The sequence below is a fragment of the Enoplosus armatus genome, chromosome 21 (assembly GCF_043641665.1).
Source record: "Enoplosus armatus isolate fEnoArm2 chromosome 21, fEnoArm2.hap1, whole genome shotgun sequence".
Taxonomy (NCBI): domain Eukaryota; kingdom Metazoa; phylum Chordata; class Actinopteri; order Centrarchiformes; family Enoplosidae; genus Enoplosus; species Enoplosus armatus.
In genome coordinates, this window is record NC_092200.1 from 15,381,811 (window position 1) to 15,404,824 (window position 23,014).

Below are 23,014 nucleotides of genomic sequence, written 5' to 3' on the forward strand. Positions count from 1 at the left end.
GGGGACTCTAAATTGAAGTAAAAGAGTGAATTGTGTGTGAGTGTGGTGGCCCCCTTGACTGTAGCCCACTGCCTCATTTGGAAAGTAAGATAGACACCAGGATAACAAAATCACAGTTTTCAATGGTTTGTCTGTGCTCGGCTGATTCTCTTTTGCCTCTTTGAATTTTGATCTTGGACTGTAAAGTGTCTCCAGTCCTATGAAGCCACTGTGGTTTACAGAACACCAGACGTGATCATGCTTATTTGCTAACATGAAGATCACATTGACTTTTACCCTTCATTTATATGCATCACAATAGACAAATACCCCTCCAGTGCACCTTGTCATGAGCATTATCACTGCAACATGATGCATACCAAATGAAACTGACATTTTAACCATAAAAATCAAAGACGGCATAGATATTTGGCCATCTTTTGTTGTAATAAGGTCCAAAGGACATCTCACTCATATGTACATTCCTACATGTACTGAAAGAACCTGTTGTCAGCTTCTCACTTAAGAGATCCTTGCATTATTGCAAACATATAATAATGTTAGATTGTGGCAGTAAATGTCCTTCAATGTTCCATGGATAATGAGTTTCATTTTATTTAGTTCAGTGATCATAAAGGAGATTAGAGGCGCTTGACTAAAAGTATCAAATTTTCTTGAGTGACTTGAAGGCAACATATACAAACATACAAATATTTCATGCAGGAGTGGCAGGAGTGGCAGGAGTGGAGACTGTCCTAGTAAAAGAAAATAAGCATTAAAAACATTTTTGAGGGGCTGATAGGTCCAAAGTATTGTTAGAAAATTAACATTTTGCCCATGTTTAATCTCATTCTCAGGTTTTGTGCGGAGATAAGATAGTTTGATAAAGGTGTGTGTATAAATCAGTAAAAGAAGCTGTTTGGAGAAAAAGAAAACTAGCCTGATTCACATACAAGTAGTGATTATAAGACTCCATTAATGAGACACTAATGTGCCACAGACCAAATAATGTGTGGAAACCTTCCACAGTTCAACTCCTCAGCAGTCTAAGGCCTGTTTGGAGACTGACAGCAGTAGCGAGCCTGATGATGCATCGCATTGTTATATGTTGTGTTTTTTTGTTTTTGCACCCCCACCTTCCCCTTGTCCTTTTTTGCCCTTAAATGCTTCAGGACATACATACCCCTTTTTTCCAAAATGTCACATCTAACTCCATTGTTTCTAAACTCTGGTGCTTATTCTTTCAGTCAGTGGTCTAAACGCAGGATTTAAAGCTATGGCAGTGGCACGCCATTCTCCTTGTTTTCTCCTCTCTCGCATTGTGCTTTTTCAGACCACTGCAAACGGCAACAAGCTGCTTTAGACTTTTTTTTAGGAGGAGCTTGTGATTACTCAAGTTATCAGTCATGTATATAAGGTATTCAGCTGTCCCTGCTGAAGAGCTGCAAGGAGGGACGACCGTATGAAGAAAAATATTTACTGTAGCAAAAGGAGCCGACTTTTAAGAGAAGTTAAAACTGCATAACTTTGTGCTTCCTTTTGAACAGAAACCTGTAATCAAAGAAAAATCAACTGTGTATGTGAATATTCATTGTATAAAGATAATGAAAGTAAATAAAGTACTTAAATATTATAATTAATTACACAGAGCAACCGCTCCATTGATGGAAATCTGTGATGCCTTTTGTTCTTATCAGAAATAGATGGGACATTTCAGGTTGCCTTCATCATAGCAAGTGACAAGATTGAAGTATCACCTGGACAGGTGTATTCCCTCAAAGCAAAGCTGTTTCATGGTATTTTATATCATTTCAGTGCGTGATAATGCAGCAGGGAGCTTACTACTGTGCTGACTGCGGTTAAGGCCATCTGAAATGCATCCAAACTGTAACATATCGCGTGTAGATACACACTGTAAACACCAACTACACTGTACAGAATGCCCCTTTACTGGAGACGATGTGTATAGAAGATTCATTTTTAATCTGCTTTCACCCATTTTAATGAAGAGAGATGGATTTATGAGATACAAATAAATAAGTGAATTAAACCCCCCCTCCATGACCATGCTTTCTTTCTTTTGTTGAGTGATTATTGAGGGATGAGAGGCCTTCTGCTCAGGATTCACAACAAAACTGTTGACAATTTTTATTCTGTTCTTCAAGAGAAATAACACAATATGCTGTTGGTTCATCCTTTGTTCTGATAGGATCTTGCCTGTGGAAAGAACCATATTTAATAAACGTATCTGACCATCTTTACATCTGGTTTGAGTTTATTTCAGTGTGTTTGTGTGTGATTAATGCTAATAAGAGCTGTGATATTATGTCTGATATCTGCAGGCTTTAGCTAATGTACAAATCAAGTATGTATGAATATATTTTTTATTAGAGGCATGAAATCACCTTACCAACAAAAGGACTAGTGTCACAAGGAATGTGCTGAAGACAAACTGCATAAGGCCACAGTTGTAAACTAATTTAGTAACAACAACTGCAATCTCAGTGGCAACACAAATGTGTTTGTCCTGTTTTTTGCTATTGTCTCATTATCAAGCGGCTAAGTTCACCCTATGCTGGTGAAAAAACAACCATTGTTAAATCTTGCCACCAATGCATCTTTAGCATCTGGTGTAAAGAAATATGTAAAGCCTAAACTGTGTTCTTCGCCATCCCGCATTCCTCTTGATCAGTGACAATGTTCCCATGTATTATAGCCCAGCAGTGTGCATGTTGTAGTTTTAATTTAACTAAAAGCTGGAAGATTGGACATAGCCTTATTATCTCTTAAAAGGCATGAGTGATCTCTGTGTGCAAGGCCACTCACAAATTCTACAGGATTTATTCATTACAAAATCAGAAAGAGAAAACATTTTGTTAGCAGTGATTAACAGTCCAAATGTCCTCAAAGGTGTCATATTCCACTCAATGGTACTGACAGCTTCACCCTAGCTTCTTCAAGAGGTCAATAGCCTCTTTGTGGACCTGCAGAGGAACAAATATACTGTAAACCAACTGAATAGCTTCCTCACCATGAACTACATTACATCTGGATGAAAACACAGTAAATCAGAAGCTAGTAGTCTTGGTGTGTGTACCTCTTTATCTTCATCTGTGTGAGCGGGGTATTCTTTTGCTTTGGTTAGCCAAAGTAGTGCTTTCTGTTTGTCTTTCATGGCCATGTAGGTCTTCCCGAGCATTAGCAGGTTTGCACTGTAGAAGTTTGGATCAACTGAGAAAAATAAAAAACAATGTAGGCAAGCTGAAAGCATTTTAAACCTTTAAAGAAATAATTTATTGCAGCACACAGGAGATGAGCAGTTTTTAAGTAATTGCCTGAGGGACTTTATTAGTATGCTGTGTTTTACCTTCTTCAGCCTTCAGGAAGAATTCCAAAGCCTGAAAGAGGCCGAAAAACACGACGTCACCCACATTTGTAAAGATGTTTGTAACTCCCCAAGCCAAAACCAAAAAGTGACAAATAACTGATGTCATTTCAGCCTGAAGCTGTTTTAACTGTCAGTTAGTAACAAAACAAAGGAGGGGTGGTATAGAGAGTAGAGCCCTCACCTCCTCATATGTGGACGTAGGTGGTGATGAAAAAATGACAGCCGCCACCTTACGTTGATACCATGGCAGCTCAGCAAAAGCAAAGCACCTAAGAGTGAGAAGACACACACATTTCCCTGAATAATAAAGCCTAGTGACTTAAACCTCTAATAATAGAGAACATAATTATTTGGCACAAATGCAACATTTTGGACATAAGGCTTGATATTGCAACTAAAGTGTGTCTTGCTGGATTTTTTCAGCCATGATAGCAGCATGTGTCACCAGTGTCACCATGTTGGTCCAGACTGAAATATCTCAACTAAAGACCTTTTTTCACCGCAGACATGTTTGACACGTCATTGCAGGAAATACACAAAATGTTTTTTTAGTAATTTCTATTCATTATAACTAATAAAGCGCAGAACTTCTTGTGCATCACAACAAGTGTGTGGTTGTGCAGTAATATCCAGTAAACAGATGAGAGCTGACTCCCACCCTGTTAACCTCTAATGGAAAATAAGGGGAAATGCAACAACATTGACATGTACAGTTTTTGCTCCAAAACAGCAAAATTATTATTTCCCCCTTTGAAAGAACATATGGTAAAGATTTGAATCTTTAAGTCTCATGCAATTTGTTTTTAAATTGTTCCTGTCCATCTGGTTTACATCCAATTCTGTTTGCATTTTGGGAGCCTCAAAGAGTGACAACTGCAACCCCCCCCCCCCCCGCCCCCCCAACACTTACTGATGTGAAGAGTCTCCACCCTCACCACTGCCACAGCAGAAAAGCTCACTTCCTCAGCCTCCAAAAAGTCTTGGATAAAACACCCAGAGTTGTCAAAAGTAAAACAGACTCGGCTGTTCTAAGCTTTTATCCATGTTTGACTTGATGTGTACTGAACTTTCAGGTGCCCCTGAAGCAGCTGTATAGGAAAAACATGTTACACCAATGGTGTGTTACAGTAAAAAAAAAAGACTCACCAGTAACCCAAAATATGCATGGATGTGGCATCTCTGGGATTGAGCTGGATAGCTTTCTACGAAAAAGCAATATGTTTCACTTCAGAATACAGATATATGTGATACAATAATAATAAGACATTGACCCAAATGTCCTCTCACCTCTAGATGTTCCCTGATGATGCATGAGTTTGAAATTTTCACCTTGACTCCCTCGTACTCCCCAACATCACTGAGACATACTGCAAACCACTGTATTAAGAGAGGAAGAATGTTGAGAGTTTGGTCAAACCTCACCTGGTGGAGGTGAATCAGTAGTGCCCTCTCGGTGAAACCGCCGTCTTACTTTGTGCGCTGCAAAACACTTCTCGTCTTTTTCCAGTGCCTTCTTTGCATATTCAAAGGCCTCATAAATCAGCTCCTTCTTCCACTGGGCCTCCGTGTTGGGCAGGAGGGCCACGTCACGAGATGCCCGGGCCAGCCTCCACAGGAACTCTGCATCATCACTGCATGGACACGCATACCACTTGCATGAGTTTACACAGATATATGTGACAAATCAATTAGTCATTATTGTCCACCTCTGATATTATAGATGCAGTGCACATGGCAACTCAATCACAACAAACTCATTATGTGTGTAAAATGTTTGACTTTCGTGCCCTCTGGTGGTAGTGTCACAAAAAGACACTGTGGCAGAGGGCAATGTACTCAACCTTCAATAAGACAGACATTATGCAGGGATAGAAATGTCAAATAAATAATATAATGCACCAAAACAGGATACATTCCAATGCATTCTGGTGATAACAGAAGGGGAAAATATGAAAAGTGAGAACTTGGTTACGGCCTCTTTACCTGTCCTTGTACTGCAGCAGCAGGTGATACAGCTTCTCTGTCTCTGCACAGCTGTACAGGTAGTCAGCCTGCTCCAAAACCTCCTCTTCACAGACACAAAACACGACAGGAGATTCAGTCAGAAACTGTCTTACGTTCACTAGACTAAACCTCAACTCTCTCTCGCCATTTTCCTTCACCCTGTCCCAAACGTTCTCATCAAAAGAACTCAAGTATGTGTATATTGATAACATGTTGATTAGGATTGTGGTACCCTGAATTAACATGTTTGTGTGCCAAAATCTGTATGTGACAAAGGTATCACACATCTTGCTCAGCTTTCCAAATACCTTTTTCTAAAGCGAGGACCACGGCTGAACTCTGCACTCTGTGATAAGCTTTGTAACCCAGACAGGATAGTGCAGGGAACCCCAGGAGGAATGCAGCTCTTCCGCTCTGTGCACAAGAGAGGAAGAGACACTTGATCTTGATCAGTCATTTATACTGGTGTTTTCCATTCATAGTAGTATTTTACATGGGCAGTGTTCAGTTGGTTCTTAGAAATGTCTCTTCATATGATGGTGTGTGTGTCATTTGAACACAAAATACCATTTTGAGAAGACATAACAGTAGTTTGAATTTAGAGAATATGCTTTCAGAAAATGTGTGTAACTGAGAAAAACTGTAATCCCCATGGGTTAATTAATCTTCTGCATTTAAACCATCGAAGCACAGAAACAGCTCTCTGACAGCACTAAAGCCCTTCTGCCCTTCATAAGCATACAAGCAATCGCTTTTGCAATGTCTGCTCTTCCAAAGCGTAAATTCACGAGGCTGGGCATGTGTAAGAAGGTCAAAGTGAACAATTCTAACAGTTTCCTGCTGGGTAACAACAACAAGTCCGATGAGTGAGAATAAAATGCATCGCTATTTACAGTCAGCGCAGTGGCGGTCCTTCTTAAAGTTGTCCAGTGATACCGGTGTGTCCTGATGCTTTTAGCACCAGATGCCGAGAATAAAGTCCTGCTCACACACCGCGTTAACACTATTCCAGCCATTGTGGTGCAAACGCGAAATGAACAGATTGCACAAACTGTCTCACAAACTTAAGGGCCGTTCTGCAAACACAAACAGAGAACATTCAAGAACATAAACAAAAAACGTTGCAAAAGGTTAATAATTGGGAATGTTTGTCTCTTGACAAACACATATACATTATATTGTATTATATAGCTTGCCTTAAAATGTACGTGTTACATTTTTAACATATATTTATAATTTTCATGTAAATATTTTATCCTTTATAGTCTTTTAGCACAACCTCATTGCATTTCACTCCACATATTGTTTGTGTATGTGACAAACAAAACCTTTAAATCCCAACTGTATATTCACTTTTAGCCAGACTTTAAGGCGGTTTACAACGGCACATTATAATTACAATAGAGAATGAAACAACAGAATGAAACCTTAAACATGATGTTTTTATCGGCTGAAAATAAGTTTGAAGGCAAAAAAAGGAGAACACAATAAATGCTCTATTAGCTAAATGAACATCTACACATTATATTTTTCATGTTACAGCAATATCTTACATGTTAATTAGCTACCACGGCATCTTAATTTGTCAGCGTGAAAATATTATTACAAAATTTCTTTCTTGAATGCACCCCGGAGAAGTCTGTCTCCTACATTGTGCAGTCGACACGAAACAACAAACACTTGTGAGGGTTCCGCTGTGACTTTACACTGGTTATTTTACCGTGCAGTGTCGCCACAAAGTGTCCATTTTAGCACAAATGTATCAGACACACATAAACGAGTGGTCTATTATCATCAAGCAAACGTAAGAGAAAATTAGTTGCGAGTAGAACGACTAAAGTGAATAGAATTTAGCTATGTTAGCTGGATATACTTGGGGCGCTGTTGAGTGTCGGCTCCACCCCCGGGTTGCTCAGCTGTTCATGTCAGATAAACGTGAGCTACGTACTTATGTGCGACCAGAGGCGGCCAAAATTGTATGTTTTTCATCAACTAAAGCGAAAAAGGTAAATAAGCCTGAGCAAACTTTCAACTAATGTGAAGAAATAATATCTTGATGGAGAGAGTATCGGATGGCAGTATTAGTTTTGGTGCTCCAGGCATCACCACACCCACCTAACTAACTGGCACTGCTTGCATATCTGAACTAATTAACGCTAAGCTAAAGCTAAAGCTGAGCTCATATAACGGCAATAAATTCCGTCCTAAAGTCGTAGTTCAAGTTCTCTATGTTTTATTTTTCATTTTCATGTTGTTATCATTGTACAATTTTTAATATTTGCCTCAGTAATACAGGGTCTCATACATTGTTGTGGTGCGTTAAAGGTACTTTCTGTGATTACCGCTAAGTAGCAATACCACAATATAAAAGTACTCCATCATGTCAGAAGTTCTACTGTCAAAAACCTCTGACAATATTTGTTTGTTTGTGTGTGATCATCTTAGTACAAGAAGCTGCCATGGCCTCAGGTGGGGCCCCACTGCCAGGGGCCACCCATTGGGCCACCAAGGTGGAGCTTACCATCTCCTGTGAAAACCTCATGGACATGGACATCTTCTCTAAGTCTGACCCTCTGTGTGCCTTGTACATAAACACTAAAGGCTCCCACTGGTATGAGGTCTGTATTAGGTCATGGCAGGAGGAGAGGAGTTAAATCTGTGTTATTGATATGAGTTAAGGCCTTATTTTGAATAAGTAATTTATATAGACCTTTACATCTAACACATGTGCATGCATTGTCGACATTGATGTTCTCTGTTATATATTTCCCCATACGTATTTGACTTCTGATTTAGCCCAAATCATATGACATTATCTTAGATTATATGTATGTCTTTTCTTTGTGAATCAGTTTGGGCGCACAGAGATGATCCTGAACTGCCTGAATCCAAAGTTTGCCAAGAAGTTTGTTATCGACTACTATTTCGAGATGGTGCAAAGGCTGAGGTTTTGCGTGTATGATATTGACAATAACACCTACAATCTGAGTGACGATGATTTCCTGGGGGAGCTTGAATGTACCCTTGGCCAGGTGAGCTTCACTTTGGATGGTTATGAAAGAAAACTTGGGTTGTTCCTCCACCTTTTCATTGCTCTGTGACACTGTCAGTGTTTTGCGTCCAGATTGTTTCTAACAGGCAGATGACTCGACCTTTGTTGCTGAATGACAAGAGGCCTGCAGGTCATGGGACCATCACAGTGAGTGGACAAATTTCTAAAAGATATGGATATGGGCAGGAAATGATAAGTTATGCCTTAGCTGCGAGTGAGGCACTCTCTTTGTGGATATCAACACAGACAGAAGGTCAGGCAGTCACAACACAAGTGTATCAGGTAGATAGTTGTATCCTGTAACAGATAAGAGGTTTCTCACTGTTGTTTTATCCACAAAACATGAACTCCAAACTGTGCCTCTGTGTGTGTTCAAGTTCAAAATTGCCTAAACCTTCAAGAGTTTTGATTTCTTTTGTTTTTTTTAATAGATCTCTGCTGAAGAAATAACAGACACCAGAGTGGCCAACTTTGAGGTGTCGGCCCGCAGGCTGGACAAAAAGGTAATGAATGTATATAGCCACGTATTAACATTAAGGTTATTTATTATCCAACCTGCCTTTTGATTTACTTTTAATGTCTTGAAGTACTGTCAGTGATTAATTGTATGTGGTTGGTCAGTATTTGTGGTGGTCCGACCCATTCCTGGAATTCTACAAGCAGACGGAAACTGGATGGCAGCTGGCTCACAGGACAGAGGTAAACATATTCACCAACAGCTCATTCCTCTGCTTTGCACAGAATTATTATTCACTCATCGTAACCTGTTTATATAGGTGGTGAAAAACAACCTAAACCCAATATGGAGACCCTTTCGCATTTCATTGCGATCTCTCTGTGGAGGAGATGTGGAGAAACCTATAAAGGTATTTTATTTATTTTTTTACCATTTTAGTGATTTATCTCAGTTAATATGCCGTGTAAAATGCAGCCTATTAACCCGTTTCCTTAAACAACCCCCCCCCCCCCCCTTATTTTTTTTTAGATTAGCTTGATTGGCTTGATTGACCACTCTAACCTACTAATGATTCATGTTGTGATTGCATTTTCTTTTCATTTTACGATGCTCCCAAACTCAAAGCCAGGGGGTGGTTGCGACCCAGCTGGATAAGCGATGTGTGTATGTATGCACGATTCATGACGTCCCCACATGAAGGTGTGCGTTTTTTACTTTGTTCTTTTGTGTTATAATTGACTTCCTCTCATAGCATTTACTGCATTCACAATGATAACTGAGACTGAAACGTGATTGATTAGACTTCCGGTGGTGAGGCGAGCACATGGCTGCTTAATTTAGAGCTCCCAATAGCAAATTAAAACTAACCCCCTTAATTCACTAATTGTCACACAAATTGTTGTAATCTTTATTGGAATGAGTCAAAAGAAATGAGACAGACAAGAAATAATTCAGCGGAGATAGAAAAAGCTCAGTGCTCTGCAGAAACCATGCTCTCAGTGCTCCACAGTATCGGTAAGGAAATACGCGACTTCAGGACTGATCATTAAGTGGACTCAAATTTAAAGACGAATTCAAGGAAGACAATTAACATGGCCATGAAAGATGCACTGATTAAATCAATGAAAAAACAGAAAGCCATGCAGGAAAAACTGACAGATTTGGAAGGGTGGTCTAGAAGTAATGTGCTTGATTATTTGTGTATGTGACCTTTTAATTTATGTTAGGGTTATACTGGTGTTGAACCAAGTGTGCACATGATGAAGCTTCCTGTTGTTAGGGTTAGGGTGTTGAATATGTTTATATCACAGCCATGTTTTAGTAAAACGTTTACACTCTGACTAAACCAAAAAACTTTACTTATCAATACTGCTTTTTGATTAGAATGTAAATATATGTTTAGATGACTATCAGCAAAGATGATAGTACTGGCTTCATCAACCTTAATGTATTCATCCTGTCTTTATACTTAGTTTACTGTCTCTGGCCTCTTTAGGTTGACTGCTATGACCATCACGTAAATGGCTCCCACGACCTCATTGGAAGCTTCAAAGCCACACTTGCGGAGATGCAAATGGGAACACATATTTACCCGGTGAGAAGTTCGTGTGCGTGTGTTCGTTTGATTCCAGCTCTACCAATAAAAGGCCTGTTATTTCTATTTTAACTGCCATAAATATGATTCGTGTTCTCACTTGCAGGCTGAATTTGAGTGTGTAAACCCAAAAAAGTTAAAGAAGAAAAACTATAAAAACTCTGGGGTCATTTGCTTCAAGCACTGCCAGGTAATGATTTAGAGATGAGGAAATTTAATCTTTAATCTTACTCTACCTTGATTTCAGTATATTTTCTCTTAATAAGCTACTGCTTTTTCATACATTTTTTGACCATGCATTTTTTAAGACTCTTGTTGATTCATACATATGTTGCCACTCTCGCTTTTGTTTATTACATCACAGTTAACGTAGCGTTCACCATTTCAGGTGCTGAAGGAGTATACGTTCCTGGATTACATTATGGGGGGTTGTCAAATCAACTTCACTGTAAGTTTGGATATGTCAAACACAAGATATTATTACTTTAATACTTTTTAGTTTCACATTTTGTACTGTCTTATGAGGAAAATTTGTTTTTTTATTTAATTTGATTTTTTAGTGGCTATAAAACTACTTCCAGGTCACATGCATCTCTGAAACTTGGGTATATACTAGGTTACGTATCTCTCATATGCATCTGGTCAATGAGCAGCTCCATATATTTTGATCCTTGACCTCTCTCTGACACGGGCCAGATTGCCATCGACTTCACAGGCTCTAACGGGGATCCCAGCACTCCCCAGTCCCTCCACTATATCAACCCTGAGGGCTATAATGAATACCTGGCAGCCATCTGGGCTGTGGGTAATGTCATCCAGGACTATGACAGGTAAACTCGAACTCTGCCTCATCCTGCATTATCCCCCCACTTACCTTACTTTAACTTCTGATTTGAAAACGTCTATATGATGAAGTTTGCTTACGTGCAATGATCACACTCTACAGGGTTTAGTTTTACAGCTTTAATCTACTGGCTGATGTGCCTTGTTTAATATGTGCTGTTAATGTTATACCTATTTCTGTCTTTCTGTGTGTAGTAACAAGATGTTTCCTGTCTTTGGTTTTGGAGCCAAGATCCCTCCCTCCGGGCAGGTATGAAAAAAGTCTAGAAAACCTTTAAACTTCTAACCTTTGTTATACAGACTTGTATAGTGTGTATACAAGCACACTGCTTTTGCATTTCTGTCATTAAGCTCCTCAACATGTTCAAATTCCTGTCACTTTGAAATTCAGAAGTTGGTGTAAAATTCTCATGGACTGTACTCTAAAGCTTTTATATATTCAGAATCTATGAATCATGCTTACAGCTTTCCCATGAGTTTCCTATCAATTTCAACCCAGCAAATCCATTCTGTGCAGGTAAGTCAAACCTTGTCAAAAGATTGTGTTTGGCTGTTAAAAGTTGTCCTGCATTGGTGGTGCCTTATACTCGTGTGTGTGTGTGTTGCAGGCATAGAGGGTGTGGTGCAGGCCTACCAGCAGTGTCTACCTAAGGTGACGCTCTGGGGCCCCACCAACTTCTCCCCAATTATCAACCATGTAGCCTGCTTCGCCCGACAGGCTCTCCGGCAGAATATGGCCTCAGTAAGTAGCCAAATTTAAATGGTCAGTGGTTAAAATATCAGGACACTTCTCAATCAATTAGTTCAATCAAGTAGTTAGATTCAGTTTTGAGAGCAATACTAGCTGATAGAAAAAGTAAAAATGTATTAAAATGTATAGGTATTACCTGTCGCTAATGTTGACTAACAAACCAACTGGCAAGCCAGACAAATATGTATTATATCTGTATTGAAACAAACTTGGAAGTTATTGGGTCTTTGTATACTTTTATATCTGCCATTGTCTGTTTTCTCCCTCCATCTGCAGCAATACTTTGTGCTGCTCATCATCACAGATGGCGTGATCACAGACATGGACCACACACGCACTGCTATTGTAGAGGCCTCCCTCCTGCCCATGTCTATCATCATAGTGGGTGTGGGCGGGGCTGACTTCAGCGAAATGGAGTTCCTTGACAGTGATGACAAATTGCTATGTTCGCCCAGAGGTGATGTCGCCTCAAGAGACATCGTCCAGTTTGTGCCCTTCAGAGACTTCCAAGTAAGTGGCCGCCCATACCTTTACACTGCAATAACAGAGTTAGTATATGTACATATAAGAGTACACAGCATAGAATATTTCACACTTTTCACAATTGAGTTTTATGTGCATTTTATTGTTGACAATACTGCCCCTCCCTGCTAAATGCTCTTCACATTAATTTAACACCTGCCTTCTCTCTAGCTTTCCCTTGATTTCATTGGTCAGCATGAGGTGTCAACAGCACAGACATATACACATTTTAATGTTAGCAAGCCCGGTCCTAAACCTGGCTAAACCAAGGATCTTATCCTTGTAACGTTGTCATTGCAGGGAAGCAGTGTGGCCCTCGCCCAGAGCGTCCTGGCAGAGCTGCCTGATCAAGTGTCCTCCTTCTTCAATTCTTACAAGCTGAAACCCCCTAATATATGGAGTGCCTCTGGCCTGTCCTAGAAATATGGGTTAAATGAACCCAAATACCTCATATTTACTGCTTATCTGCATCTCCTACACCCTCTTTCTGCATTTAATGTATGGACTGGTGCAAATCAATGAATAAAAAAGAAAGAAAAGATGGATGTAGGGTAAAAAATAAACAATATAATAAAAAAATATAATTAACCTCAAATCTGTGACTGGAATTTTCGGTAATGTTTTAAATTTGATTTGACTTGATTTAAATTGCATAAAAGAAGAGCTGCTGTGATCAAGAGACGTGATGGCTTGTGTAGTGCATGATAACACCAAGCAATCCCAATAAAAGCAATCAGAATATACTCTGTGGACTATAAATTAAACACTTGACATGTTGGTATGGCTTTGCTCATTAAATGTCACCATTTCTTGTATATTTGTAGTTGACACAAGTCCTGGTTGCTTCTGTACACGAGAGCGAAGTTTATGATGTGATTAAAAATGAGTTTGAGCATGATGTTTGATTTAGTACAGTTTGAGCTTTGCCCTGATACTGTGGGTTTTTGGAACATGCTGACTGAATTTGAGGGAATGTGGGAGCAGTTATAAAAAGTGTCATTCCAGTTACAGCTGTTGTGACATTGGAGATCAATGAGATGCACCAGCATCTGCTGCAACCTACAGTGAAAAGAGAAGAGATTTTTAGTCAGATATGTATATTTTTCTCTTGCATTAGCTCTGTCAGAGCTGATCTATGTTCACTGCAAAGAGACTGAACTGTGACCACAAAGACGTTGCTTCCTCTGTGACTGATGAAGGACACATTATGTCACAACTAGTAGACATAAGTCACTTCACAGTCCGATAAGCTATATTTTGGTTTATCTAGCTTTCCACCAAAATATGTTACACACTGTATGGACCTGTCAATAAAAATAACATACTAGTACTACCATTGAATGAATGTGTATCTGTGGTGTTTGGTGGATGCTTATCCAGTACTAAGACTGTTGTGGGTCAAGTTGGATGCAACAAAGATAATCAACCAAAAACTCTTCATGTCACCCTTCGAACAGGTGAATCTGGAAGTTAAGTCCAGGTTGAAGGCTATGTGACTGGGAAAAGTAGGCCTGTGGGTTCATTGCATAACTTTCTCAGTGTACGCAAAGTCTCTCCACATGTAATCAAATATCCACGTTTGTGATCATGTTGTTAACCGAACAATGCATAATATTTCGCTATTTATTGTTCACCTACTTTACTATATTTTGTTGTAAACCTGCAAAATGATGACTGCATTGCTCTTGCCTGCAGCAGACTGACGGATGTTCCTCTAACTGGAAACGAGCGCACTGGGCACCGCCCACCCCAGAGTTAGCTGGCCAGTCTGTCCTTTCTACCAACACCAAAACATAGCAGACACAGCTAGCTAGCTAACAAGGTAGGACATAAAAAGCGAAGACCCCTTTTGACATAATGTGTTCGATGGCTAAATAAATACAGACATAAAGGTTTTATTAACTACTACTAATTTATTTGACTGACATCGTACATATCTTACACTGTTCTTCGTGTCATGTGACCGTTAACTATAGCTAAAACGAAAATAACGTTAGCGTTTGGCGTTTACGCGTTCAGGTCAACATTAACATTAACATTAACAAATTGAAGTTATATAGAGTGAGTACCCGTTACACTTTATCTATTTGAATGACAATAAATGTGAGTGAGGCGTCTTATTATTGCGGGACGGCCGCTGTAAGGTAACGTTAGCCAGCGTTACATAGCTAACTTAGAGCTCGCTTTGACTCGCGATGCTCCAGCTAATGCTAGCCCCGTTTGAGACGGCATATGAGAGACTAGAGACTGATGAGCTGTGCATGCTCCTCGCGGGAGCGCGCACTGATAAAGCGAAAGAGCCATGCTAGCTATTGTAATGATTTCTAAAAACGATATAATTTTCCTTGTCGGGTTCATCAGTAATGCTAAATGATCTGGAGTCTTTAGTTTCTGAAAGTTTGGAGTCATCAGTATTTTGTTTTTATCAAATCTGTCAAGTCAAAGTCGATCAAATAGAACGTGCTGATAACACAATTTGATCCCTGTCACAGTTTGGTTTGAAGTGTCCATACTGAGTGTTAAGGGGTGATTGCATTATTTGCCATACATATTACATTAATGGAATTCACATTGACAGCCAAAATGGCCCAAAATAGGTCCAAACCATTTGATTGACAGATCTCCACAAGTGTTTCACAAGAAGCCCTCTTTATAAGTCATACCTTATAGTCTTATAACTTAGCGTGTGTGTCCTCCAGGCTGTGATGGCGGCAGTTGGAACCACAGGGGCAAGGGCCGCTGACTGTGTGACTAAGGTGGCGCTGAGCATCTCCTGTGAGAAGCTGCTCGACATGGATGCGTTCTCAAAGTCTGACCCTCTGTGTGTGCTTCACATGAACAGCTCAGGGCCCCACTGGTGTGAGGTAAGTAGGTTAAAAGGTTGTTCTTCTACTAACACATCCAGTCAAATAAGTCAAGTCAAAACACCAGAGGTCACTGCTAATCTAAAAAGCCAGAATTATCCTCATCCTTCAGAAGAGTATTTCCAGTATTGGGAGACATTTTTGAAGTGAGATACCTCAACTGTATTTACTGTCACTTTGTGAATGTCAGTACCTGTCAGTTAAAAGAGTGTCTGACAGAGACTACGTCCAAAAAAGTCCTTGACTCTGAAACATGTATATCTGTGTTAGATTGGCCGGACAGAGAAAATTAAGAACTGCCTCAATCCTGAGTTTTCCAAGACGTTTGTCATTGACTACTACTTTGAGATGGTGCAGAAGCTGAGGTTTGAAGTGTACGACATCGACAGTGACAACTGCAGTCTGCAAGATGCTGACTTCTTGGGAGAACTGGAGTGTACCTTGGGACAGGTATCCCTTTTTGCTTACTTTAATTTTTCAGTGACAGCAAAGTTAACTCTCTGTGATTCACAAAAGTATTTTTCTGTCCAGATTGTGTCCTCAAGGAAACTAACAAGACCACTTGTCATGAAGGATAAGTCACCTGCAGGGAAAGGAACCATTACTGTGAGTTGATTTCATTCAGAGTGGCAATGACATTTGGAGCATTAAGGGTATTTGGTTCTAAGTGTGTATGTTTTGGTCCTTGGTGTATTTGCACTTATTTGATATTTTTAACACAATGCAGTTTTGTGTTTTGCAGATATGTGCTGAAGAAAGAACAGACAACAGGGTAGTGGGGTTTGAAGTTGCAGCTAGAAAACTGGATAAAAAGGTATTGATTACTTCTGTACATTTGAATTATGTTTAGGAAATATTGCAGCTCCTATTGGAGTTCAAAATTCTGAAATGATATTGTGGATTTTGCTAGATTTTATGAATAGAAAAACAGACTCTAATATGTTATTTTCAGTACAGAAACTACAACTACATGTCAGGGAAAGAAATGGAAAGTTACCCGGATGTAACTGCAGTTGCACAAGTGAATTAAAGAATGTAAACACATAAATAAAGCATGATACAGCCTGATAACATGCTAAGATGTCACCGAATTACTAAGTAGTAGTAGGTAATCTATTTGATTCAGCTGCACATGTTTTTGTCATTTTATTTCCAGGATTTCTTTGGAAAGTCCGACCCTTTCCTGGAATTCCACAAGCAGACAGAAACTGGATGGCAGCTCGCTCACAGGACAGAGGTACAGATGTACTCGTTGTGCACCATGTTATCTGGTCCAAGGATTCTTGGACAGAGCATGGGCAAGTTAAGTTCATAACTAGATGTGATGTTGTGATCTGTGCTGTTACGTAGGTGGTGAAATGCAACCTAAACCCAACATGGAGACCATTCAAGATCCCACTACAGTCACTCTGTGGAGGTGATGTGGAGAAATCTATAAAGGTACACACACACACACACACACACACACACACACACACACACACACTGACTGTAAGGCATTGTGACTGATGACACAGCAGTATTCTTCCACTGTTTGTAGTTTTTATTTCATTTTTCAGTAATTTTTCCCTTCCCATTCAGCTGTACTGAATGAATTTGAATTTTCCAACGTTGTTTTCTTTTCCATGCAGAACTGAAGTGACATGAAGAAGCCTGTGAGATTTGATAAAACTCATATTCAGGGAATGTCTCAAAATGGGATAATCTCAAAGAATAGACCAAATGTATTTTACAGCTTGTTTTGTACATGAATTACAATAGATGTGTTTTCAGATGTTTTTTCCTAACTTTTTTTCTTGAACATCAATAACCAAAAACAAACATTTTTGATAAATGAAGCATTTTCATTTTGTGCAAAATCACAGAATGACTGAATCAAGGCCACAATGGGACCCCTGCCTGTGCTTTTATTGATTGCCTTTTTGTGCATATCTAAGGGTCTGATAATATTGGTAGAAATAAGGAAAAGTGTGTTAGCATTAGTTTATGTATGTTGTTTTTTTTTCATCCTCTAACCCTGTAAAAGCACACTTGTCAGGAAGAGATGCTTTCCAGTCAACGTTGCAAGTGAGTTTACTGTCCCCATCCTGAGTGCTCATCTGAAGGATGCAGTGTCTGTGACAGGGACAGGCCAAAGACGCATCTGCGTCTATCTTAAAGGAATACGGAAACAATTTGAGGAGTTTGGTGCATTGGTCAAATTACCTGATGAATGATGAGAGCATAGTCTCCACAAACACCCTGTGTCCGTGGTTGATCATTGACTTTTTAATGTATGGTCACGATAAACCTGGCTCCATCAGGTATTTAATGTGTATTATTTAAAATTTTTAAAGCATATGAAATATGTAAATCTGCTGGCCATATGATGAAAAATAACTTCTTTCTCTGCTAATGCTAGTGGCCTACTATCATTCAGCACATTCAATATGTAAATGACCTGATGAATATTACATTATGTATCAACAGGTACGTTAACCAATGGGACAATCTCCCAAAAGGCAGATGTTTTCCATTAAGATGGATCCCTTTTTTTAGTTCTCCATGAACTTTCTTAGCTATTCATCTTGTAGACCGACTGTAGTATCCCACAGTTTGTCTAATCCTTACTGGTTGCTCCATCCTGTGTCTAGACCAGTTTGTCTTCTGCCTGTTTTTTCAACGCTGAAGGTACTCTGAGCGGGTAATGTGTATATCTTGCTCTAAAGGAGGTAGTGGGACCTTCCCCATTCTGTTTGCCAATTAGAAGGCTTGTGTGTGTGTGTTTGTGTTTCCGAAATACTTTTCAATGTCATGGTGTTGCCTTAAATTTGAAGTGTCACCCCTAAAGCATGCTTTTGTCTCATCTGCTTTGATTTTCACACGCTGATAACAGTTTATCATTTAAATGTAAAATGATTGTTTTGCTCAAATCAAAGAGAATTGACTGGATTCGTCTTGTTTCTCCTAACTGTCTGTGTTTCCTAGGTGGATTGTTATGACTACAACAACAGCGGATCTCACGACTTTATTGGATCCTTTGAGACCACACTTGCCCAAATACAGCAGGCATCACAATCTTATGCAGTGAGTTATCTCTCTCTCTCTCTCTCTCTCTCTCTCTCTCTCTCCCTCCCTCTCTGTCTCTCCCTCTCTCTCTCTCTCTCTCTCTCTCTCTCTCTCTCTCTCTCTCTCTCTCTCTCCCTCCCTCTCTGTCTCTCCCTCTCTCTCTCCCTCTCTCTCTCTCTCTCTCTCTCTCTCTCTCTCTCTCTCTCTCTCTCTTCTCTCTCTCTCTGACCCTTGTGTTTGTGCTCCTCTCAGGCTGAGTTTGACTGCATCAATAGTAAGAAGAAACAGAAGAAGAAAGGATACAAAAACTCTGGTGTTATCATTATAAAACAGTGCAAGGTACTTTTCTTTCTGAACTAATCATTTTCTTGGTTTAGTATATGCATATTTCGCATGAAGTCAGTTGTGTTACATGTTGTAACTTAAAGATAATAAAGGTTAATGGACAAACACCACTACAGGGCAGTACCTCAGCATGTATGTTGTTATATTCATTTTTCAAGCAGTTAAATCATTTTCTGTCTCCAATATTAATGTCACAGATAGTGAAGGAGTATACCTTTCTGGATTACATAATGGGCGGCTGTCAGATTAACTTCACTGTGAGTTCCATACATTTTTATGAATCTTTTTGGAAACAACGAATAAATATCCCTGATATTTATATTTTATTTTTCTTTAATTCCAGTTTGTTCTGAAGCTTGAATGTGTTCTGGAAACATTTACTAAGATGTTAAAGCATTATCTGATTTGATATTCTCTGTATTTATCCTTCCGCCCTGGTCCAGATTGCTATTGATTTCACAGGCTCCAACGGGGATCCCAACTTTCCCCAGTCCCTCCATTACATCAACCCTCAAGGCTACAATGAATATCTGGCGGCTATCTGGTCAGTGGGTAATGTCATCCAGGACTATGACAGGTAAATAGATTGTTATCCATATTATATACGTATTATGTTGGTGAAATAAGTAGAGAGGAAATCCACCAGAAATCAATAAATCATATAAGCATAGCTGTGTCTTTTTCTTCCTATGGCAAGTTAGTCAGACGGACCAATTTTCACTTTTATGTAAAAGTTACAACAGCAGTCTTACTAGGTCGGACCTAGAAACATTTCTGCATCACTTTCAGCACGGCACTAGTCTGAATTGAAAGTCTTCCGATTATTGTGAAGACTGCAACAGCACAAAACATGTAGAGAAAAGCTGTAGAGAGATCACTGTAATACATTTGTCATCTCAATCATCATCTCCTATGCACAAAATCAGTTTAATAACAGAGGAAACACAGTGAAAGTGGCAGTTTTAACCAGACCAGATTAGTCTATAAAAACAATTTTCCCTCACTGTGCGACCTGGGCAGAAAGAGTAAAAAATGCAACAACCCCAGAGCAGAATATTTGCTTTCTAATAACGTTAAATGATGAAATCGATGTGAAAATGTACCCATGAATTCACTATGAGACACAGTAACTGTGCTGTTGTGTCTGAATGCAGCTGTAAGGAACATTAATAGATATGTAAACTGCCTTGGATAATATTACCTATTTGTTTTCACTTCCTTCTCGCAGTGACAAGATGTTCCCTGCTTTTGGATTTGGAGCCCAGATCCCTCCTATGATGCAGGTGATTGTTTGTGTTTGTTAAAACGTACTTTGATATCTGTACAAGGCTTTCTCCATGTGATCATTACGTTCTCTTAATACATGAAAAAGCTCGTCTTGGATCGATGTAACTCAGGTCATATCAGATAAGTTAGTATGGGATCCAGACTGATAGTTGTTTGTGTTTGCAGGTCAGCCACGAGTTTCCCATCAACTTCAACCCATCAAATCCTTTTTGTGCAGGTAATAATACACTGAACGTGATATGTAGGCCATTTGGTCACAACTGGAGTTTGTTGATTTAGAACTTTCCAACCCAGAGCTGCTGTACTAATGCAGTTCACAAGATTGGTATCATTTGTTCTTCCACGGAAAATTTGGCACAGGATGTTCAAAGCATACATGTAACTTCTGCAACAACTAGCTAGCTCAAGCTAGCAACAATGTTGATAATTGATTAGGCGTTCATGTCATTTCTCAAGCGAAGATCAATCTAACATAATGTTTGTTTCAACATTATATTATAGACATTTGAATTGCTCTGCAGTTTGTCCTTACTGTTGCAGTATGCTGTCCATTTCTATTCATGCCAAATTACATGGAAAAATGTATTGCATGATACTCACGTGTCCCGTTTGTGTGTGTTTTTTAGGTATAGAAGGTGTGGTCCAGGCCTACCGGCAGTGTCTGCCCCAGGTGAAGCTTTACGGCCCCACAAACTTTTCCCCAATTATCAACCACGTTGCCCATTTTGGCAGACAAGCCATCCAGCAGGAAACCGCCTCTGTGAGTTGCTGGAAGTCTAAAATCAATCAAAGTAGTAGAAGTGTAGTTGTTGTATGCAAATGTCATTGTAGTTTTGGTTTGGAAGAAACGGACAACACAATCTCAGTTCCACGTAATTCATTCTGTTCCTAATGTCAATGTATCCACAGCAATACTTTGTTCTGCTGATCATCACTGATGGAGTGATCACAGATATGGATGAGACGCGCAGCGCCATCGTCAACGCCTCTCGCCTGCCCATGTCCGTCATCATCGTTGGAGTAGGCGGGGCAGACTTCACCGCCATGGAGTTCCTGGATGGAGACGATGGAATTTTACGCTCCGCTGCTGGCGAGGCTGCCATGAGGGACATTGTGCAGTTCGTGCCATTCAGGCAGTTCCAGAATGTAAGCTAACATCACGTAGCAAATTCTTCTCTTCTTAATGCTAAAATAATGCACACATTTGAATGTCTGCACGTCTTATTTCAGGCAGGCACTGTAGCTCTTGCCCAAAGCGTGCTGGCAGAGTTGCCTGACCAAGTGGCCTCCTTCTTCAACTCATTTGACCTGAAACCCCCCAGCGAACCCAGTTCTTCCTAGAAATGTAGGACTACCTCCCAGCAACCCACTGACCCCTCCCTCTTCTCCGCCTTTGATCCAAAGCTGTCAGTGTTGAAACATCACTGCTTTCATCTGTATACTCTAGAGTCTGTGTACCAGCAGTGTGCTGTTTAGATGCTACAGACCTCAGGAAACATTCATATACTAATCCTAATTAAATATTCATCCAATCCAAGTAATACATCTTTGCAACCCCCTGCTTCTCTTATTTGGTGGCTACAGCTAATTTCCTACTACATCCTTCTATGTTTCTGTTTATCACGCTCACCGTGTAACTCTGTCTCTACCCCTTCCATTCAGAGTCCTCAAGAAATGCTTGCTCAGAGTGTCTTGGCAGAAGTCCCGGATCAGGTGGCAGGTTTCTTCAGTACCATGCATTTGAAGCCACCCCAAAGCGACACTCCTCTCCCTGACCTCTCGGCATCAGCACCCCCAAGTTATGTGTCTTGAGGACCAACCTTTCTCCTCAGAGCACCAGAGCATGCAGCATGCAATCTGGCAGTCATGTTATGATTTGTAAATACTATGTATCAATCATATGAAGCCATAATAGACAGCCATAGTGCACAGATACTTAATTTAGTATATTTAGTATAGTTAACATGTACTTAACATAGATATTTACATATAACTTTGACTCAAGTGCCAGGAGTGTTAATAATTTAAGTCATTTTTTCTAATGTTATTGATCTGCACAGTCTAATGAATTAATGCAAGGTCTTTGGTTTTGTGGAAACATTGAGGCAGGTAATAACATTCATCTCATTAGTCAAATGATCAGTCAGAATGTTTACATGAAAGAGCATTAAGAGTACCTAATGTGTTCTCCATGTTTCTACTAATATTTCCTCCAGTATCTACATTTTACTTGGACAAAGCAATGGCTGTACCAAACACAATTCATGTTCACAAAATTGATCCATACATAATGGATTGATCCGTTTGTTTAAATGAAAACCTTTTGGAGATTTTACACTACAAAAACTATAACATTTTGTCCTTTCTGCTGTTTTATACTTTCTGTTTTTTAATCCAGTTCCTTACCATGGTGAGCTTCATTTGGTAAAATTCATGTTTATATCGATGTACATTAGAAGTTCACTTAAAAGGAGGTAGTAAAACTTTACTGACTGTTATGAAAATGGCCTAATACAGTACATACTACTACATTATTAAGTGTATGTATATATTTGTTGTTTAGATGAATTGTTAGCACTGATCACTGTGGCATTGCCTTATGTAATATACTGTATATACAGTATATACTGTATGTCTTTGTCATCATAGCCAGCTTCTACTTCAATACTTTTTTATATAAAATCACAAGATGATTTAAAGGATTTATGTTTCTGCTACTGCCTTCATGCCATGACATTAAAGACAGTGTATGTATTCTCACAAAGTGGTTCACAGCCAGTTTTGTGCATTCTTGAAACTGAAATTGATAGATATTTTTTCTGCCAGACAATGAATAGCTTGTTCTTATGCACGTGTTAAGCGAGTTCGATAGATATTTCC

The 23,014-nt window shown here is 39.5% G+C and overlaps 3 protein-coding genes across 4 annotated transcripts; 2 read left to right on the plus strand and 1 right to left on the minus strand.

The window, feature by feature from the left end:
- Positions 1-2,102: 2,102 nt before the first annotated feature.
- On the minus strand, positions 2,103-6,435 carry rmdn1 (regulator of microtubule dynamics 1). The gene is made up of 10 exons (XM_070928317.1): positions 6,265-6,435; positions 5,680-5,785; positions 5,351-5,435; positions 4,839-4,998; positions 4,655-4,744; positions 4,514-4,569; positions 3,549-3,636; positions 3,347-3,377; positions 3,077-3,210; positions 2,103-2,963 (listed from the first exon to the last, which is right to left on the minus strand). Exons 1-10 carry the CDS (start codon positions 6,385-6,387, stop codon positions 2,922-2,924), a joined length of 915 nt encoding a protein of 304 aa, XP_070784418.1. The 5' UTR covers positions 6,388-6,435; the 3' UTR covers positions 2,103-2,921.
- An 879-nt stretch (positions 6,436-7,314) lies between these two features.
- On the plus strand, positions 7,315-13,915 carry LOC139304168 (copine-3-like). Its single transcript, XM_070928046.1, has 16 exons — positions 7,315-7,377; positions 7,817-7,989; positions 8,224-8,403; positions 8,496-8,570; positions 8,855-8,926; positions 9,045-9,122; positions 9,200-9,289; positions 10,376-10,474; positions 10,581-10,664; positions 10,863-10,922; positions 11,171-11,304; positions 11,513-11,567; positions 11,783-11,834; positions 11,926-12,059; positions 12,345-12,578; positions 12,891-13,915. Exons 2-16 carry the CDS (start codon positions 7,831-7,833, stop codon positions 13,008-13,010), a joined length of 1,626 nt encoding a protein of 541 aa, XP_070784147.1. The 5' UTR covers positions 7,315-7,377; positions 7,817-7,830; the 3' UTR covers positions 13,011-13,915.
- Positions 13,916-14,363: 448 nt separating this feature from the next.
- LOC139304118 (copine-3-like) lies at positions 14,364-22,888 on the plus strand. Of its 2 annotated transcripts, XM_070927964.1 has the most exons (17): positions 14,364-14,412; positions 15,290-15,454; positions 15,725-15,904; positions 15,986-16,060; positions 16,197-16,268; positions 16,611-16,691; positions 16,805-16,894; positions 18,422-18,520; positions 18,755-18,841; positions 19,045-19,104; positions 19,291-19,424; positions 20,076-20,130; positions 20,300-20,351; positions 20,761-20,894; positions 21,044-21,280; positions 21,365-21,479; positions 21,797-21,934. In XM_070927964.1, the coding sequence occupies exons 2-16, from the start codon at positions 15,296-15,298 to the stop codon at positions 21,473-21,475; spliced, it is 1,626 nt and encodes a 541-aa protein (XP_070784065.1). In that variant the 5' UTR covers positions 14,364-14,412; positions 15,290-15,295; the 3' UTR covers positions 21,476-21,479; positions 21,797-21,934. The 2 variants fall into 2 exon arrangements, with proteins under 2 accessions (XP_070784065.1, XP_070784064.1); XM_070927963.1 differs by lacking the exon at positions 21,365-21,479 and having other exon boundaries at positions 21,797-22,888.
- Positions 22,889-23,014: the final 126 nt, after the last annotated feature.

What these genes read in the sequence shown, in the direction of transcription:
- rmdn1 (XM_070928317.1), bottom strand. Translation starts at nt 6,387, where the DNA reads ATGGCTGGAATAGTGTTAACGCGGTGTGTGAGCAGGACTTTATTCTCG. An exon ending in AGTGTTTTGCAGCGCACAAA is followed by an intron (nt 4,745 to 4,838) that starts GTAAGACGGCGG and finishes CTCTTAATACAG; the next exon opens with TGGTTTGCAGTATGTCTCAG. An exon ending in ATGCATATTTTGGGTTACTG is followed by an intron (nt 3,637 to 4,513) that starts GTGAGTCTTTTT and finishes TCTCACTCTTAG; the next exon opens with GTGCTTTGCTTTTGCTGAGC.
- LOC139304168 (XM_070928046.1), top strand. Translation starts at nt 7,831, where the DNA reads ATGGCCTCAGGTGGGGCCCCACTGCCAGGGGCCACCCATTGGGCCACC. An exon ending in CCCGCAGGCTGGACAAAAAG is followed by an intron (nt 8,927 to 9,044) that starts GTAATGAATGTA and finishes GTGGTTGGTCAG; the next exon opens with TATTTGTGGTGGTCCGACCC. An exon ending in TCCGGCAGAATATGGCCTCA is followed by an intron (nt 12,060 to 12,344) that starts GTAAGTAGCCAA and finishes CTCCATCTGCAG; the next exon opens with CAATACTTTGTGCTGCTCAT.
- LOC139304118 (XM_070927963.1), top strand. Translation starts at nt 15,296, where the DNA reads ATGGCGGCAGTTGGAACCACAGGGGCAAGGGCCGCTGACTGTGTGACT. An exon ending in CAGGGCCCCACTGGTGTGAG is followed by an intron (nt 15,455 to 15,724) that starts GTAAGTAGGTTA and finishes TATCTGTGTTAG; the next exon opens with ATTGGCCGGACAGAGAAAAT. An exon ending in ATGTGGAGAAATCTATAAAG is followed by an intron (nt 16,895 to 18,421) that starts GTACACACACAC and finishes TGTGTTTCCTAG; the next exon opens with GTGGATTGTTATGACTACAA.